The 17107-nt window shown below is 31.1% G+C and overlaps 1 protein-coding gene and 1 pseudogene across 1 annotated transcript; both read left to right on the plus strand.

The window, feature by feature from the left end:
- The first annotated feature begins 1035 nt into the window (after positions 1-1035).
- LOC148566916 (uncharacterized) lies at positions 1036-2433 on the plus strand. The gene is made up of 3 exons (XM_088483651.1): positions 1036-1378; positions 1678-2193; positions 2228-2433. Exons 1-3 carry the CDS (start codon positions 1036-1038, stop codon positions 2431-2433), a joined length of 1065 nt encoding a protein of 354 aa, XP_088339777.1.
- Positions 2434-13947: 11514 nt separating this feature from the next.
- LOC107635781 (2-hydroxyacyl-CoA lyase-like) lies at positions 13948-16366 on the plus strand (annotated as a pseudogene).
- Positions 16367-17107: the final 741 nt, after the last annotated feature.

Consider the following 17107-nt stretch of genomic DNA (forward strand, 5'->3'; position numbering starts at 1 on the left):
CTGCGTGTGGCTTTGATATGAGATTCACATATGCTTTAACAGGATGGGAAGGCACTGCATCTGACTCTAAAGTTCTTAAAAGTGCACTATCAAGGGATGATAGGCTCAAAATTCCAAGAGGTTTATCTATTAAAAGACTTTGACATGTTTAAATAAAGTGGTGACATCTAAAGTATAGTATTTCTATATGATTTTTTTTAGGCAAATTTTATCTTGGGAATGCTGGATTCATGCTTAAACATGCTCTAATAACTCCATATCGAGGCGTAAGATACCATTTAAAGGAGTTTGCTGGACGTGAACCTGAAAATGCATATGAATTATTTAACCTTCGTCATTCTTCGTTACGAAATGTGATCGAAAGATCCTTTGGAGTTTTGAAAAAAAGATTTGCAATTATAGCAGGTGGTACAGAACCTTATTATGACGTAGAGGTTATGGTTGACATTATCCTAGCATGCATTATACTCCACAACTTTTTAATGGGTGTAGATCCTGACCAACACTTAATTTCTCAAGTGGATCGAGAATTACAAAATAATAATCCAGAAGCCACTAATGAAGAAAGAGAAGAAGTAAATGAAGATTACCGGCGAGGTGCAGCGCTTAGGGATAACATGGCGGCTCAAATGTGGGCTGATTATCAAATTGAAAGATGAGACTTATTTGAACCTTCATCCTTATGAAGGGGAATGAAATTTTTTGAACCAAAGTGAATGTAATGTGTGAATATCATGTGAATGTTAGGACTATTATGTGTCAAACTAATATTTTCAAAGGTGTAATACTCATGAGTATTGTGAAAAGCATGATATTACTATGTATGAAGTGTGTAGTTGAAACATTCACTTATGATGATAATTATTTTTTAAAATTAATTAAATTACTTGTATTATAGGAATTACTTCTAAAGGTAATGTTCTTGGTTAATTGATGAATTCATCATTAACACTTTTTATATTATTATTTCATTGAAGTTAATTTATAGAAAATTGTTTTTATAATTTAGCTCTTAATTTTTCAGGTTAAGACCAAATGGCAAAGAAGATGGCATCTCAAGGTGACACATCAATCAAAGACAATTTAAGGTGGACTGAGGAAATGGATGCAACTTTTCTTGATGCTTTGATTGAGGAATGTAGCAAAGGAAACATAGTTGAGGGTACTTTTACAACAACTACATATGATAACGTTCTTGCAACTCTAAAAGCTTCATTCGGGAACCATCTTCGTAAAGATAATCTTAAGAATAGACTGAAGACTTTGAAGGATCACTTTGAAGTTTGTTACGATCTCTTTCATAACTTAAGTGGATTTTCATGGAACCCAGAAACCAAACTCTTTACCGCTAAACCTGAAGTTTGGATGGATTTAATTAAGATAATTAATTTCATGATAAGTTGTTACTAAAGTCTATAGATACCTTTGCGCATGATAAGTTGTAGTATGAAATTATTTTGACCTGTGATTTTAAATGATTAAAATTCTTTACAAGTGTCAAATTTATATGGCAAATTATGCTTCCTTGATCTAAAAAATTTTAACAAATAACTAATATGTGAGGACTAGATTTTCATGAAGCTATTGCTCTTGTATATACTTATTTATGAAACTATTCACAAATTAAGGAAAGAAAACCGTATAATTAAATTACATATATGCATCTATTTTTTATATAGACAAGACCAGATGCAAAAAAGTGGATGCGAACTCCCATCAAACATTATAATAAATTGTATTTTATATACGGTCAAGACAGAGCTACTGGAAATATTGCTGGAAGTGCCAAAGAAAGAAATAAAAGTATGGCCAAGATGAAGGAAACAATTAATTTGAACGAAGATGAATACCAGGGGTTTGACTGTGAGTGGAATGATTGGCAACCTACTACTCATTCAACTAGCTTTGTTGCAGAGGAGAGTCCTGATTTAGGTAACTCAAACCAATCTAATGAAACACAAGGGAATCATAGAGGTTCTAAGCGTAAAGCACCAATGAGTGGTTTATTTGAAGCTGATATGGAACGAATGAGTAAAGGTATTCAAGGATCGACAGATATGTTGAAGGATGGGAATAATTACTATGATAAATCACTTGACATTGCTTCGAAGCAAGCGTTAACAGCTAAAAGGCAAGCTGAAACAGCTGAGAAACAAGTTATGCTAGCAGAAAGACAAGTTCTGATAGCTGAAGATCCAAGCTCAAGCTGTTGAGAGAGGAATTACATTCCTAGAACAAAGTAGAGCTGGAATTTACTCTGAAAATGATGTGTATAACGAGCTAAAGAAATGGGGTGTTGTCAAAGAGATCTTTTGGAGTTGCTACCGTTTTTTCTGTAGAGATGAAAGAGCAAAACGAGAATTTTTTGGTGTTCCCTTTGAAGATCGCCACGGTGCATTATATGACTTAATGAAGGAAGCTGGTGCAATTTAAGAGGAACGCAATCAGTAATGGTAACATATATTTTGTGCATGTTTATGATTTTAGGATTTAATGTTGTATAATCTTAGTAGAGCCTCTATATTTTGTAATTAATATACTCATGAGAGTCTTAAAAGAGGCTTATGGTTGGTATATGCTTATGTATTTTGAATATGAAGTTATATATCTTGGATATTGACTGAAGTATATATTTAATGCATCAAAAATTCCATATTATAATATTAGTGTTGTTGTAGTTGCTCTTTGATTAATAGACCCTTGAAAACTACCTGATTATACTGAGAGTGCTAGAATTTTAAAGGTGATATGCATAGACCCTTGAAAACAACCAGAATTTATGTGGTTGATTATATTGAGAGTGCTAGAATTTCAAAGGTGGTATGCATAGACCCTTGAAAACTACCAGGATTTATGTGGTTGATTATATTGAGAGTGTTAGAATTTCAAAGGTGGTATGCAAATTATTTGGTGTTAATAAATTTGTGTTGTTGATATATTAATTGGATAGTAGATTAGTATTGTGCTTGGAATTTGAAACATATAATTTTTCTTGTTGAAGATAACAAATTTAAAAGAATTAGCTTTAAAATATATGAAACTTCAAATCCTTCAAAATATATATACTATTTAAAGAGCAAGCACATGTGTTAGAATGTTTTTTACTGTTGATGTGTATGAAGAGAATTCAATAAAATTTGTATTAGCTATCCATCATGCTTTGCATGAATTCGGCTGGAATTTTTTTTTTTAATAATTTAAACAATACATTATATTTTGTCTTAAATTGCATGAAGTAATACATTGTGTGATGTATGATTTTATTTGGTATGACTCAAACTTATTGTAACATAAAAACACTATGATTGATGATCTATCTTTAAATTATTAATTGTATTAATATATTTAATTTTTTTAATTATTTTAAATTAAATAATAAATTTATATACATAGAATACCCTTTTTACAATACAAGGACAAAAATGTCATTTACTACTAATTTATTCTTCTTTCTTCCTAATTTTCTTTCTAACCAAACAAAGAAAATTATTCTTTATTTTCTTTTCTTTCTTTTCATTTTCCTTTCATCCAAACAACTCAAGAGAAAATAAAAATACATTCAAATTCTTTCCTTTCTTTTCTTTCCTTTCTATTTCCTTCCTTTCTATTTCCATCTTCCCATCCAAACAAACCCTAAAAGATGTCGGCCAATGAGATATGACATTATAGTGGTGGTAGTGATGAATAGAAAATTAGAAGTAATGTTAAAAAAAGAGTAAATTATCAAAATAGTGTCTAAAATTTTATGTTGTTGATAAAATAATTTCAAAAAATATGAACGATAATTAAAAAATTTCCTAAGAAACATTTAAAATCTTTAAGTGAAATTAGGATAAGGATTTTAAAAACTTTGTAAGGATAAAATTAAGTTTAAAGAACTTTCATTTGTTGTATCAAATAGTTGTTAAAAAGTGTAGTGTAGCAAGTAGCAACTGTCAATCCATTTCATTATTTCGTTGACAATTTTGTGACGAAAATGAAGTTATATTATGGACCAATATGAATCATGAATATTAAATTAGAGACTACATTAAATAAATCGAGGCTTTAAAAATCAAATTAAGACATGAATATAACTACGAACCAATCTGAGTATTTTACTCATTGTTGATTAATTTTGTATGTGTCCTTGGATATGTATCTGCTGTATTTGTTGTGATTTGCTGTTTTATTTTTAACTCTAAGGACAATTTTGGTCTTGCTGATTGTGTTGTTTTTTTTTTTTTTTTTTTTTTGGTTTACACTGATTGTGTTGTTTTGATGTTGTATATGGTGGTGTGATACTCACCTCCTCTTTGTAATTTTGTGAGGCTTTAAGTATCCCAAAAAAAAGTTACGGCCATACTTCCGAAACATGGAAAGATTTTGTTCTAACCAAAGTTAAATTGTTTGCATAACTTGTGCTGATTGGCAGGCTAACCACAAAAGACAGGGTATGTACTTTGTAGAATGAACCAAGTTGGAACGGTTTAGTGGTTAGTTCATTAGTTCAATTAAGTAAGTGTGGATGTTCGAATTTTATCTTTCGCATACAGCAATCTATTGACTAACAATAAATTCTTAAATGAAGTTCTAATTTGCTATAGATTAATTCTTAGTCATATCGAATTGAGAAATATTGTGGAAAACAAATATATATATATATATATATATCCTATGTAGAATGAATATTTTATGGGTTCAGCTGGAAATCAAAAAAAGAGAATATAAGACTGTATAAGTGAAAATAACCACTCTATTATATTTTATTCAAATTAAAAATGAAAAATATGAGACAGATTCATTGATAAAATTGATCCCACAAAGTCGGTACACACAATGACACAATGGCCCTTTGTAAATAATTTAATTTTTTGACAAATCTAATTATGGATTCCCAGTTCCATAGACCGTGCAAAAGAAGCTGTCTTTTCTTTTTTGGAAAGCAGAAAGAAGCTCTCTTATGATATAGAATACACGCACAACACTTACGACTATGTTTAGTTTATACTAAAAATCACTATAAATAGGCTTTTAATAATTGGAAATTTGTAATTGAGCAAAATGAATAGTGAAATGTCAATTAAATTTTTTAATTGGAAATTTCACCTTGTATCGCTCTTTTCTATAACAGTTAATTTCCAATTTTGACTCTATTAGTTATAAACTTTATTCTTTATTTGTGATTGAATTTAATCAATTACAACAACATTCTTCTCTGTTTGATTGAAAAGAGAGAATACAAATCACTTATTAGTTGCCCAATAATTATTGGATAATGCTACTGTACTGAAAGAAAAAAATTTTCTCGTGAAGCGGCGTGGTACTAGAAATAGATGACGCGTGTTAGCATTGTTTTTATATTAGTAGATAATTTCTGTGTCAAAATAGAATGAATAGAATATATCAACACCGTAAATATTAATTACATTAGATTAATTTGCTTTTAACGATGATAATTTATTTGTTGGGTTTTATTGATTTTGTAAAGCGTTCGGCTTTAAATTTTTTGTGGATATTATCTAGCAGGTAGAAATTGGTCCATAAAATAATAAATTAAAATAATAATAATAACAACTATAATATCCTTCTAAAATAATAATAATAATAATAATAATAATATAAGTATATAACAACAAAAAAGAGTTAGAATATCACCACCTAAATCTTTTTTTTTTTGCCTATATATATATATATATATATATATATATATATATCACCACCTAAATCTTTTTTTTTTTGCCTATATATATATATATATATATATATATTCTCATATTTAACTTGTATAATAATAAAAAATAAAGATATTTTTATTTTTAAAAAATATTTAAAATTAATTTTTAGTATTATTTTTATTATATTTTTTATTTTTGAGTTTATATTTTTTTATAAAATTAGTAGATGAAAGTTTATTGAATAATTAAAATTTGTGCTGAAAATTTTTGATTTTGTTAAATTAGATGAAACGTATTTTAAAAAAATTATATTTAAGAAAACCAAACTTTTTCAGAAAAAATTTTAATTGTTCAATAGATTTTTCATCTAATTTCATAAAAAAATATAAACTCAAAAATAAAAAGAAACAAAGTAAAAATAAGTAAATAACATTAGTCATTAGTTTTGAATAATTTTTTTTTTTTGAAGCAGGGACAAATCTAAAACAGAGCAAGCATAACTTTTTTAAACAAAATTAACAATTTTAAGTATTTAAAGTTATTATATATTATATAATTTTATTTTAAAAATAGAGTAAGTAATTATATTATATTAGATAAATAATTAAATTATTAAACTCAAAAGCAAGTAATAATCCTGAGATAAATATTATTTTCAATCATTTTTTTATTAAATAAATTTCTAAAATTTTTAAAATTTAAACTTTTTTTTTCTTTTTTTAAATATTTTTTATCTTAATTTTCACACTTATTATCCTATAAAAATACTTTAATATTTATAATAACTAAAAAGTCTTTACATATTATAGTACATCCATGAAAGTAAATTATTAAAATTTATTTATTTTTCTCATGATATTAAAATTATAACATATTAAGTAATTTCATTAAAACAATTATATTTTATATTTTTTTTTCAAAAAATATATTTTAAATGCATATAACAAAATTATTAGAATAATTTATTTATATTATTTTATAACATATTTATTTATGATATGAAGCATAAAAATATAATTTACTGTTACAATAATACTCAACAAAATAAACTAATACAAAAAATAAATACTTTTTTATATTTTATTGAATCTAAAATAAAAAAATTATAAAAATTAAGATAATTTTTTTATATAACAAACACTTATTAGGATCTTTTAATTAAAAAATATTAATTATGATTAAATATATTATTAAATATATAATATTATATTTAATTATATAATATTTTAATTTTTGACTTATCTTTTACTAAATTCTTGGATTCGTCTCTACTTTAAAGGTAAAAATATATTTATTATTATATAAGTTAAATATAAGAATATATATAACAAAAATATAATTTTAAAAAAATAAATTATTATAATTAATTTAAAAGAATATTATTGTTGTTACTATTGTTGTTTTAATTTACTATTTTATGGAGCAATTCCTACGATCTTACCTGTTGGATAATATTCACAAGAAATCTAAAGCTGCCAAAGCTTTTCAAATTCAAACCAATAAAATCTAATAAATAAATTATCATCATTAAAAATAAATTAAACTAATATAATTAATATTGTACCCATTTTACTTTAACAAAGATTTTGTCTACGAATATGGCAATAACGTTAACATGCTTCACCTTTTCTCTAATGCCACGCCTCTTCAGCACATGAGAAAAAATTTTTCTTTCAGCACGGTAAAATCTTCTATGGTATGTGTAATGACCGGCATGAACTTTATGCTTCTTTGTAGGCTATAAGATTAACGTATTGAAGAAAATCTCATGCCCTATTCAAACTGTGATGTTGATGATTTGATAAATCAGAAGGGATTAAGAGAGGGAGAGAAATAAGTACTTCTCATTGTTGGAGAGAATGAAAAACCCCTTAGAAAATATTTGTTGAGTTATTACACCTTATATACTATGTATTTTTTATGTACTCTCACTAAAAAATAATTACAATGGTAAACCTATTATTGATAAAGAAATAATCTAGGTAACACCCTCCCGCAAGCTAGAATTGTGTAAATCTAACAATCCTAGCTTGGAAACATTAGCAAGAAAAGGACCCGGTGACAAAGCTTTGGTAAGAAAATCAGCAAGTTGATCCTTGGAACGAACTGGCATAAGATGAATGAGACCAGACAAATGCTTTTCACGAACAATGTGGCAGTCCACTTCAATGTGTTTATTTCTTTCATGAAAGATGAGATTATTGGCAATGTGAATAGCTGACTGGTTGTCACATAATAGAGTGATAGACTTTTGAAGCGGCAAGCCAATGAAATCCATTAAGAAAGATAACCAACTAGCTTCACAAGTGGCAACAGCAAGAGACCTATATTCAGCTTCTGCAGAGGACTTGGCAACTGTGGTTTGCTTCTTACTCTTCCAGCTAATGAGCGAGTTCCCAAGCATGAAGCAATATCCGGAAACGGAGCGACGACTATTGGCACAAGTAGCCCAGTCAGCATCGGCAAATCCAGTGAGATGCAGATTAGAAGTAGAGGAGAAGAAGAGACCAGTTGCAGGTCGGCCTTTTAAATATCGGAGTACACGAAAATCAGCATGTAGGTAAGAAGTGGTTGCACAGTCCAAAAATTGGCTCAAACGTCCCACAGCATAAGAGATATCGGGTCTAGTGTTTGTGAGGTAAAGGAGTCGGCCGATGAGCTGTCTGTAAACAGTGTTGTCTGTTAAAATGGTACCTGATTCCTTTGAGAGTTTCTGACTATAATCAAATGGAGTAAGAGAGGCTTGCAATCTAGATAACCAAAATCTCTGAGAAGGTCCATGGTGTACTTTCGCTGATAAATGTGAATTCCAGAGTTAGAGCGTGCTACTTCCATTCCCAAGAAGTATTTGAGATCACCAAGATCCTTTATTTTGAATTTGTCATCCAAATCTTGCTTGATGGAATTGATTTCACCAATGTCATTCCCGGTTAAAACCAAGTCATCAACATATACTAGAATGGCAGTGAAGCTTTCAGATTGTTTCTTGATGAAGAGTGAATGATCATAAAAAAACTGCTTATAACCAGCGTCCACAAGAGTCTGAGTGAGCTTAATGTTCCATTGCCTGCTTGTTTGCTTAAGCCTATATAGAGATTTTTGCAATTTACAAACCAAACCTGGTTGTGACACAGGCAAACCGAGTGGTATCTTCATATAAACTTCCTTGTCCAAATCTCCATGAAGGAAGGCAGTGTTGACGTCCAGCTGTTTCAAATGCCATTTCTTTGCCGCTGCTAATGCTAACATTATGCGTAGGGTAGTCATTTTGACAACTGGACTAAAAGTATCACCATAATCTATTCCTTGCACTTGAGTAAATCCTTTTGCAACTAGCCTCGCTTTGTGCCTCTCTATGGTGCCATCAGGATTGAATTTTACCCGAAAAATCTATTTGTAACCCACAGCCTTCTTGTCTTTTGGGAGTTCAGTGAGACACCAAGTTCTGTTATGATCTAGAGCTGTCAATTCATCTTGTATTGCCTTTCTCCAACATTCATGTGCAGCCGCTTCCTCATAAGTGCTAGGTTCTTGATTTGAGGTGATGGCTAGAGAAAGTGACTTATATTTTGGGATTAGTTTATCATATGACAAGTGTTGTGAGATAGGATATAAAGAGTTAGAGTTGGCAACGTTGCTAGAGTGAGCTGTGTGGGTTGTCATACAATGATAGTCCTTCAAATAAGCAGGCAGTTTCTTGATTCTTTTAGACTTTCTAGTAATGCAGTCATGTGTGATGTCAGAGTGTTGTGATGCAGGTGCATTGTTAGTGTGTGGTGTGGTAATGGGTGCAATGGTGTGTGAGGAAATTGGTGAGTGCATTGAGCTTGAGAAATATTCATTTGAATCTATGAGTGTGGTATGTGTGGGTGATTGTAAATGATGTGTGGATGGTGTATCATATTGAAAAAGATCAATGCATTGTGGAGTACGAATGGGTACCACAGAAATGTCAGTGCTAGTGGAATATAAAAATGGAAAATGAGTTTTATAAAAAATTACATTTCTGGATATGAAAATTTCCTTTGATTTTAAATCAATAAGTCGAAAACTCTTTGTTCCTAATTTAAAACCAAGAAAAGCTATTTTTCTGGCTCTTGGGTCTAATTTTGTTCTTAAATTTGTTAATGTGGAGGCATATGCAAGAGAACCAAATACTCTTAAATATGAAAGGTCAGGTAAGTTACCATACAAAAGTTTATAAGCACTATCATTATCCAGGTTAGTGTTGGGCAGCCTATTAATTAGGTGAATGGCGTGAGCAACTGCGTATTGCCAAAAACAATGTGGAATTCCTTATTGAAATAGCAGTGCTCTAGCAACACCTAAAATATGCTGGTGTTTTCTCTCTACAATCCCGTTTTGCTCTGGTGTTTCTACACAAGAAGTTTGGTGTAAAATTCCAGTTGATGCAAAAAAGGATTTTAGAGTGAACTCTGGCCCATTGTCGGTCCTTATACACTTAACTTGTTTTTCAAATTGTACTCTGACAAAATTCACAAAATTAATAACTAATTGTGATGCTTCAGATTTGGTTTTCATAAAAAAAAATCCAAGTGAATTTGCTCTTGCCATTCACCACAGTCAAAAAATACCTATATCCTTCATTGGAAGGGACACAAATAGGACCCCAGATATCCATATGAACTAAGTCAAAACAATCTTTTATTTTAGTTGTACTAAGATTAAAAGATAATTTCTTTTGTTTTGCAAAATGACATGAATCACAAGGAAATTTTGAAGCAATACAATCTATAAAAGGATAATACTTCTTCAGAAAAATCAATTTATGCATGGGTATGTGTCCTAATCTAAGATGCCAAATGTTGTTGTGCTCACTGTGTGAAGGTGTGGTGGGATGAGTAGTAGTCGTAGTTGCCGCCAATGAAGCTTGCTTTGTTGGAAGAGGGAGAAAGTGAGAGAATTCTGATTCTCTACTCATTGTATATAACCCTTCTATACACTCAGCAATGCCAATCATTTTTGATGTGGATCTATCTTGTATCTCACAACACTTATCATTGATTAACAGTTGACAATGTAAGTTTGAGGTTAACTTTGACACAGATATCAGTTTAAAATCAAAAGAAGGAATGTATAAAATATTTTTGAGAAAAAATTTTTTAGAGAATGTGATTGTGCCAAAGATGGTGCTAACAGTTTTGGTCCCATTTGGCAATATCACATTGATTGGATCAATATTTTGAAAACTTGCAAAATCTTTTAAGTCAAAAGTCACATGATCTGTTGCACCGGAATCAATGACACATAGTGCAGATTTTGGAGTGATAATGCTCATAATTCTCGCATTAAAATGTAATGCAATGGTTTTACCTGGAGTGAAAGTTTGAATGGAATTAGTCAAAATTTGATTTGCATTATGAGGTTGTTGCTGCACACTTTTGTCTTTGATCAACTCTAACAAGGCAAATCTTTGCTCTGGAGTGAATCTAGATCTTGATATTCCAGTGTTCTCTAGGAAACAATTGAGCTGGAATTGTTTGTCACTGAGTATATCATCATGCTTCTCAATGATCACGTGATTGATGGTAGTGTTATGTTGCTGCCATTGATAGAAATGGGAGGAGTACCCATGCTTCTTATAGCATTCATCTCCTGTGTGGCCTTATTTGTTGCAATGAGAGCAAGCCAATGTAGCTCCATGACCTCTACAATGGGAGGATCTGTTTGCCATGTTTGCCATTTTGAGAAATCAATGAATCATAGAGTAATAGGGATTCAGATCTTCTTCCTTCCAAATCGTTGATCGGAACAGCTATGTTCACCAAGAAAGAATCTTGTGAAATAGCCTCTCATCAAACTCTATTGGATGAGTTTGAAGGAAGAGGTAAGAATGGAGAAAAGAAAATGTCGAAAGAAAAATTAGGGATAGAAAGAAAATGGCAAAATTGGATTGATCTCAATTCACAACTTTTTTTTTTAATAATTTGATTCACAGCTTGCTTGCTCTCCACGCTCACCGCACTATGAAGAAAATCTCATGCCCTAAGCTGTTCAAGCTGTGATGTTGATGGTTTGATAAACCAGAAGGGATTAAGAGAGGAAGAGAAATAAGTTCTTCTCATTGTTGGAGAGAATGAAAAATCCCCTTAGAAAATATTTGTTGAGTTATTACACCTTATATACTATGTACTTTTTATGTACTTTCACTAAAAAATAATTACAATGGTAAACCTATTATTGATAAAGAAATAATCTAGGTAACACGTATTTTCTTAAGAATAAAAGTTCCGAAGTTAATGATTTAGGTCCGACTGAAAAAATATTTGGTGGTGTGTTTGAATTTTTGAAAGAAAAATTTAATATTTTTATTTTGTATTTGGTAAATAAACGTAAATAATTGAGCCCGAGTAGGATGAAGGGGATTTGAAGTTTATTATGGCTGATAGGAGTTTCATGGAAAGGTGATTTGAAGAGGTTAAGGTTTGGGATCGAATGGGAAAATTGGGTTTTTCATAGATCAGTTGAGTTTTTATTTTTTCTTTTTCTAAGTTATTATACGGTGGGATATAATAAAAGATTTTCCTCTAAAATTTTCAAATTCTGAATAATCTTAGCCAATTTTTTTATAAATATTCTTTGTTAAATTTTTTAAGCAATTCGTATAAATGTTGTAGTTTCAATATAAAAAGTTATCTAGTCACCAAAAAAATATAAAAAGGTATCTGAATTGTTTGATAAGGCAATACTTTATAAACATATTCTTGAATATTAAAAACGGCCATTTTCACAAGTTGTAAAAATATCAGTCTTTGTCGTATTCAAACGTAATTCGCTAAAAAAATTATGTATTTTCTTATTTTAGAGAAAAAATTTTAAATATTGTCTCGAATAAGAGTTGGCACAGACTAAAAATATTATAATAATATAGTGATTAATTTTAGTATACACATTAAGTAATATGATTATTATAATAATTTTTTTTATAAGTGACAGGCCAAGACCAAAAAAAAAAAAAAATCTACTGCACTACAATTTTGCTGAACTTCATGCCACTTATTTCAGCAAAAAGGTGATAAAACAAACATGGAGGTAGCTGTATGTTTCCACAATTTAATTTCCGGTTCATGTTTCTATTCGAGCTTAGCAAGAGTATCAGCACAGAAATTCGCCTCTTTGTAGATGTGTCTAACTTCAACACTTTTTATCTTCACCAAAAACTCCTTGATAGAACGAATGAGGGAGGAGCTACCATGAATCTCTGATTACATCTTATGAGTCAGCGTCACAGCGCATCTTGAGTCCGATTCCACCACCAGCTTCTTAATCCCCAGTTCAGATACTAGTTTAACCCCAACATAAATGCTCCATATCTCAGCTATGGTTATGGTATAAACTCCGATGTTCATCGAGAAGCTGGCAATAGTACAACCCATCCAATCCCTAATGAGATCGCCACAAGTCCTTTTTACTGCCAAGTTGGATAACCGATCCATCCACATTCAGTTTGATCCACCCCAAATTGGCGCCTCCCAACCAATAAACTCCTCTCTGATAAAGCTTAGTAAGTTATTGCTTTTTTTCGTAATTTTTATTATGTCATTTTAATTCTCTGTCAATCTTTTTATCATTTAGACAAGTTGATTATTTGGCAAAATCTTGTTTCTGAAAAGGAGAACATTCCTGCACTTTCAAGTTATGTTGCAAGCTATGATAAAAATTATGGGCCAAAGAAATTATTATAATAAGTTTGTATTTGTGTTTTTTAGAAGTTAAGGGTGTTGTTTTAAATAGGTTTAATTACTCTACAGGTTCCTATAATTTTACCGAATTTTCAATTAGGTCCCTATACTTTTTTTCTTTTCAATTGGGTCCCTAGACGTTATTTTTTTTTTCAATTTAGTCCTTGCCGTGACAAAATTATTTGAGATAATAGAATATTCTGTTAAAAAATCGAATATTCTTATAATTGGGTTAAAAAAGCAAACTGAACCCACCTCCAATTTTTCAAAATTCCAAAACTACCCTTGACATTTTGTAGAACCCTAGCCAGTGCTTGTCCTCTGAAGTCGGTGGCGTTTCTCCCCTGTTCGCTGGTGTCGTCATCCATCTGCGTTGTCGTCGTCCTTGGTAGCGTGAGCATCCGTCGTCGTCCTTCGTCCTTTGTCTGTGCTGCACTGCTATGCGTTATTAGTGGCAACTCTATAACACAGACGTCACTATTGAAGTCTTGGTTACCTCCACAGCTTTGGAGGAAGCTCTTCAATTTCTCTTAAAATGGATTCATTGAGCTGAAGAATTCAAGAAAGAAAGAAGAACGAAATCGAAAATGGGTAATCAGAAGCAGATTCTCAAAGATCCCCAATTTGCACTCTTTCTCACTTCACGTTCCAACATCGACCTCAAGGTGCAAAATTCTCCTAATTAACCTTTTCAATTTTGCGTCTTATCTCAATTTAGGGTTTTAAATTTCACCGCAATGTGTCTAATTTCCATTCATGTATTCCGTTTTCTGGATAAATGGTGAAATTTGAGTGTGAAAAAACTGAGTAAGGTTTTAGGATTTTTAATTTTTTTCTTTTGTGGTAATTCAAGATAAGTGGCAAAATTTGAGTGTTAGCAATTGCACTCAAGGATCCAAGGAAAGATCTAGGATTCCTAGAATAAGGCTGCGGCCCCTGCTGCTACTACCCCAGTTGCTACTAGTAATACCATTGTTGTTTCTGGGAGAATATGCTACTCCTGTCACGACTATGATTCATCAATCTGATTCTTCTGTTACTGTAGTTGATTCCTCTCAAAATGACGAAGATGCTAAGAATCCTCTATGGTATGCAAATTGATGCCACTAAATTTATATGGATTATTGTAATTAAATGATGTGGATTAAGATTGTAATTCTGGTTAAAACTGTTGTATGCCTCAACAAAATAAGAAAGGTATTTTATGACTTTTGAATTGTTCTGAGACTTGGTTGCTTTTGTTTATCTTCTCCCCAGGTACGGTACAATGCAATGATTTTAGAAGCGCTATTAGTTCTGAAAGATGCTAAATCCGACCTGAATGGCATTGTTAACTTTATTGAGGTCAGATTATGAACTTATAGCAAGTGAAGGTTATATTATTTAAATTGATTTCTGAATTTTTTTATGTAATGGTTTAAGGTTTACAATATATATATATTAGTGAGGAAAAGATTGAGCTGAGGAAACCCATTTGGGTTTGGTTGGTAATGCAAAAACTTTTGTAGAGACTCTGAATAAGGAGATTAAGGATAATCCTTTTTGTTTGGTCAAGAAACACCCTTGGGTGGAAGGTAAATGGAAGAAGTCTAAGGATAATGCAGCGAAGATGGAGGCTTACATTGCTAAGGATATTTTGCCATTCAATTTCTTGACGCCAATGAGGATCATAAGAATGTAATTCTTGGAGTCGGAAGCTAGCTCCGGTAATGGTGTCTGAGGGTGCAAATACCATGGATGTAGGTAGGGCTGTGTTGGCTCAAACAGAACACAGGACTAGGTTGGATGCAGGGACTTGGGGGTAGGGGTGTTATCGGTTCGGTTTGGTTCAGTTTTGGACCAAAAACCAACCGAACCGATATGTTCGGTTTCTACAGACACACAATCATTCGGTTTGCTGCTTTTATAACAACCGAACCGAACCGAACCGAACCAACAGCGGTTTAGTTCGGTCGATTTTTTCGATTTTTAATTTCTAATGAGAAGAATATGAATCACAATAATTAGAGGTTTAAAATAGTCAATAAATTGAAATAATAAGAGTAAAACATTGAAATGGTTAGGGGTTGAGGATTTTTGTTGTTAGGTTAAAGGTTAAAATGGTTAAAACATTGAAATGTATACATATCTTCGGTTCGGTTCAGTTTCTATCGAGCCAACCGAAAACCGAACCAAACCGATCAGTTTTGTCAGGAAAAAACAAAAAAAAAAACTAATTTTTTCGGTTTTCAAATTGGTTGTTGTAATTTTCGATTCGGTTTGGTGGTAATTTTCGGTCCGGTTTGGTAACTTACACCCCTACTTGGGGGACCATAAGTGTTGGCCTTGGATATTGCATTGCGGCTGCAGTGACTTGTCCCCATTGACTTGTTGCAGTTGAGGGGGATTTTGGATTCGGATTTAGTACCATTGAAATTAAGGTAGATACTGCTGAACCCATGCTTTTGTTTATCTATTTAATTGCCCTTCCATTGTTACGTGGATTGATGCCCTTATCTTTAGTTATATTTTCATCATCATATAATGGAATGGTTCTTATTTTAGTTTATGCATGAAATTTTTACTGCCATTATTTTGAACTAGGATCTTCCATGAACTCTTTTATGTTTCTCTGTCCATAGCTAGTAGTTCTAAGATAGAGAGGACTACATAAGCTGGTGTAATTACTATGCGCCAACCTAAATTTCCAAATCTTGGACTGTTGCCTTATTTGTCTTATCTTTTGTCGATACTTAAAAAAATATGTATTGCCTTATGTCTTATCTTTTTTCAATCCAGACATTAGTTCAGTAACAGTTACTTATGATAGTGATTGTTTTCAATAATGGAGGGATATATGGTGGTGACCGGAGAATCCACGAAGAGATGAATAGACCTCACAAAGATGATCTTGCTCCGACTTCCTTTGTTTCGAAAGCAAGCTACCATGCTTTGATTGAAGCTTTTGGTGGAAAAGACTATCTTATTGGGGCATATGATGAACTCAAGTCTGCTCTTTATTGTTGATCCCTATGTTGGTTGTGAGAAGCTGCAACACAAGAACTGGTTTCTACATTATCTGTATAGCACTGAAATTACGTTTTCTATGGTTTTTGTTTTTAGATTTCAAATTTCAATAACACAAATTATATAGCCTTGTAATTTTTTATGGTGTACCATGATATGATAAAGACACAAACTATATTCCATGAATCCACACAAATGTAAAATGTTACATGATCATAATAAATACTTGAATGATGGAAACTGAATTTTATACTTTTTATTTCATTTTATCCATTCTTTTTTTTTCTGTATGTTCTTAAGACAAGGTAATTTAAAAAAAATAAGGTATTTTTGGTACAATTTGTATATAAATAAGCAAAAAAATGATAGTAACAAAATAAAAAAGATTATAGAAATATCTTTCATGTCGTAGAATCATTGAATAGGGATTATAGGAATATCTTTCATTGAATATTTATAGTTTCATCGAATTTTCAATTAGGTCCCTATACTTTTTTTCTTTTCAATTAGGTCCCTAAGGGTATACAAATAATTTCACAATTTACTAACATTTTTTTACGTTTAACGTTAACAAAGACTAAATTGAAAAAAAATTAATGTTTAGGGACCCAATTGAAAAGAAAAAAAATAGAGACCTAATTAAAAATTCGATGAAACTATAGGACCTGCAGAATAATTAAACCTTTTAAATATCCAAAAAAATATTTTTTAAATTATTTTGTATCTATCAAAACTATAATT

This window comes from Arachis ipaensis, chromosome B4 (genome assembly GCF_059453495.1).
Source record: "Arachis ipaensis isolate K30076 ecotype BB chromosome B4, ASM5945349v1, whole genome shotgun sequence".
In the NCBI taxonomy this organism is placed as follows: domain Eukaryota; kingdom Viridiplantae; phylum Streptophyta; class Magnoliopsida; order Fabales; family Fabaceae; genus Arachis; species Arachis ipaensis.

Coding starts and splice junctions, on each gene's coding strand:
- LOC148566916 (XM_088483651.1), top strand. CDS start 1,036: ATGGCAAAGAAGATGGCATCTCAAGGTGACACATCAATCAAAGACAAT. Junction 1,379..1,677: donor AGTTTGGATGGATTTAATTA/AGATAATTAATT, acceptor TATTTTTTATAT/AGACAAGACCAGATGCAAAA. Junction 2,194..2,227: donor ACAAGTTCTGATAGCTGAAG/ATCCAAGCTCAA, acceptor GAGGAATTACAT/TCCTAGAACAAAGTAGAGCT.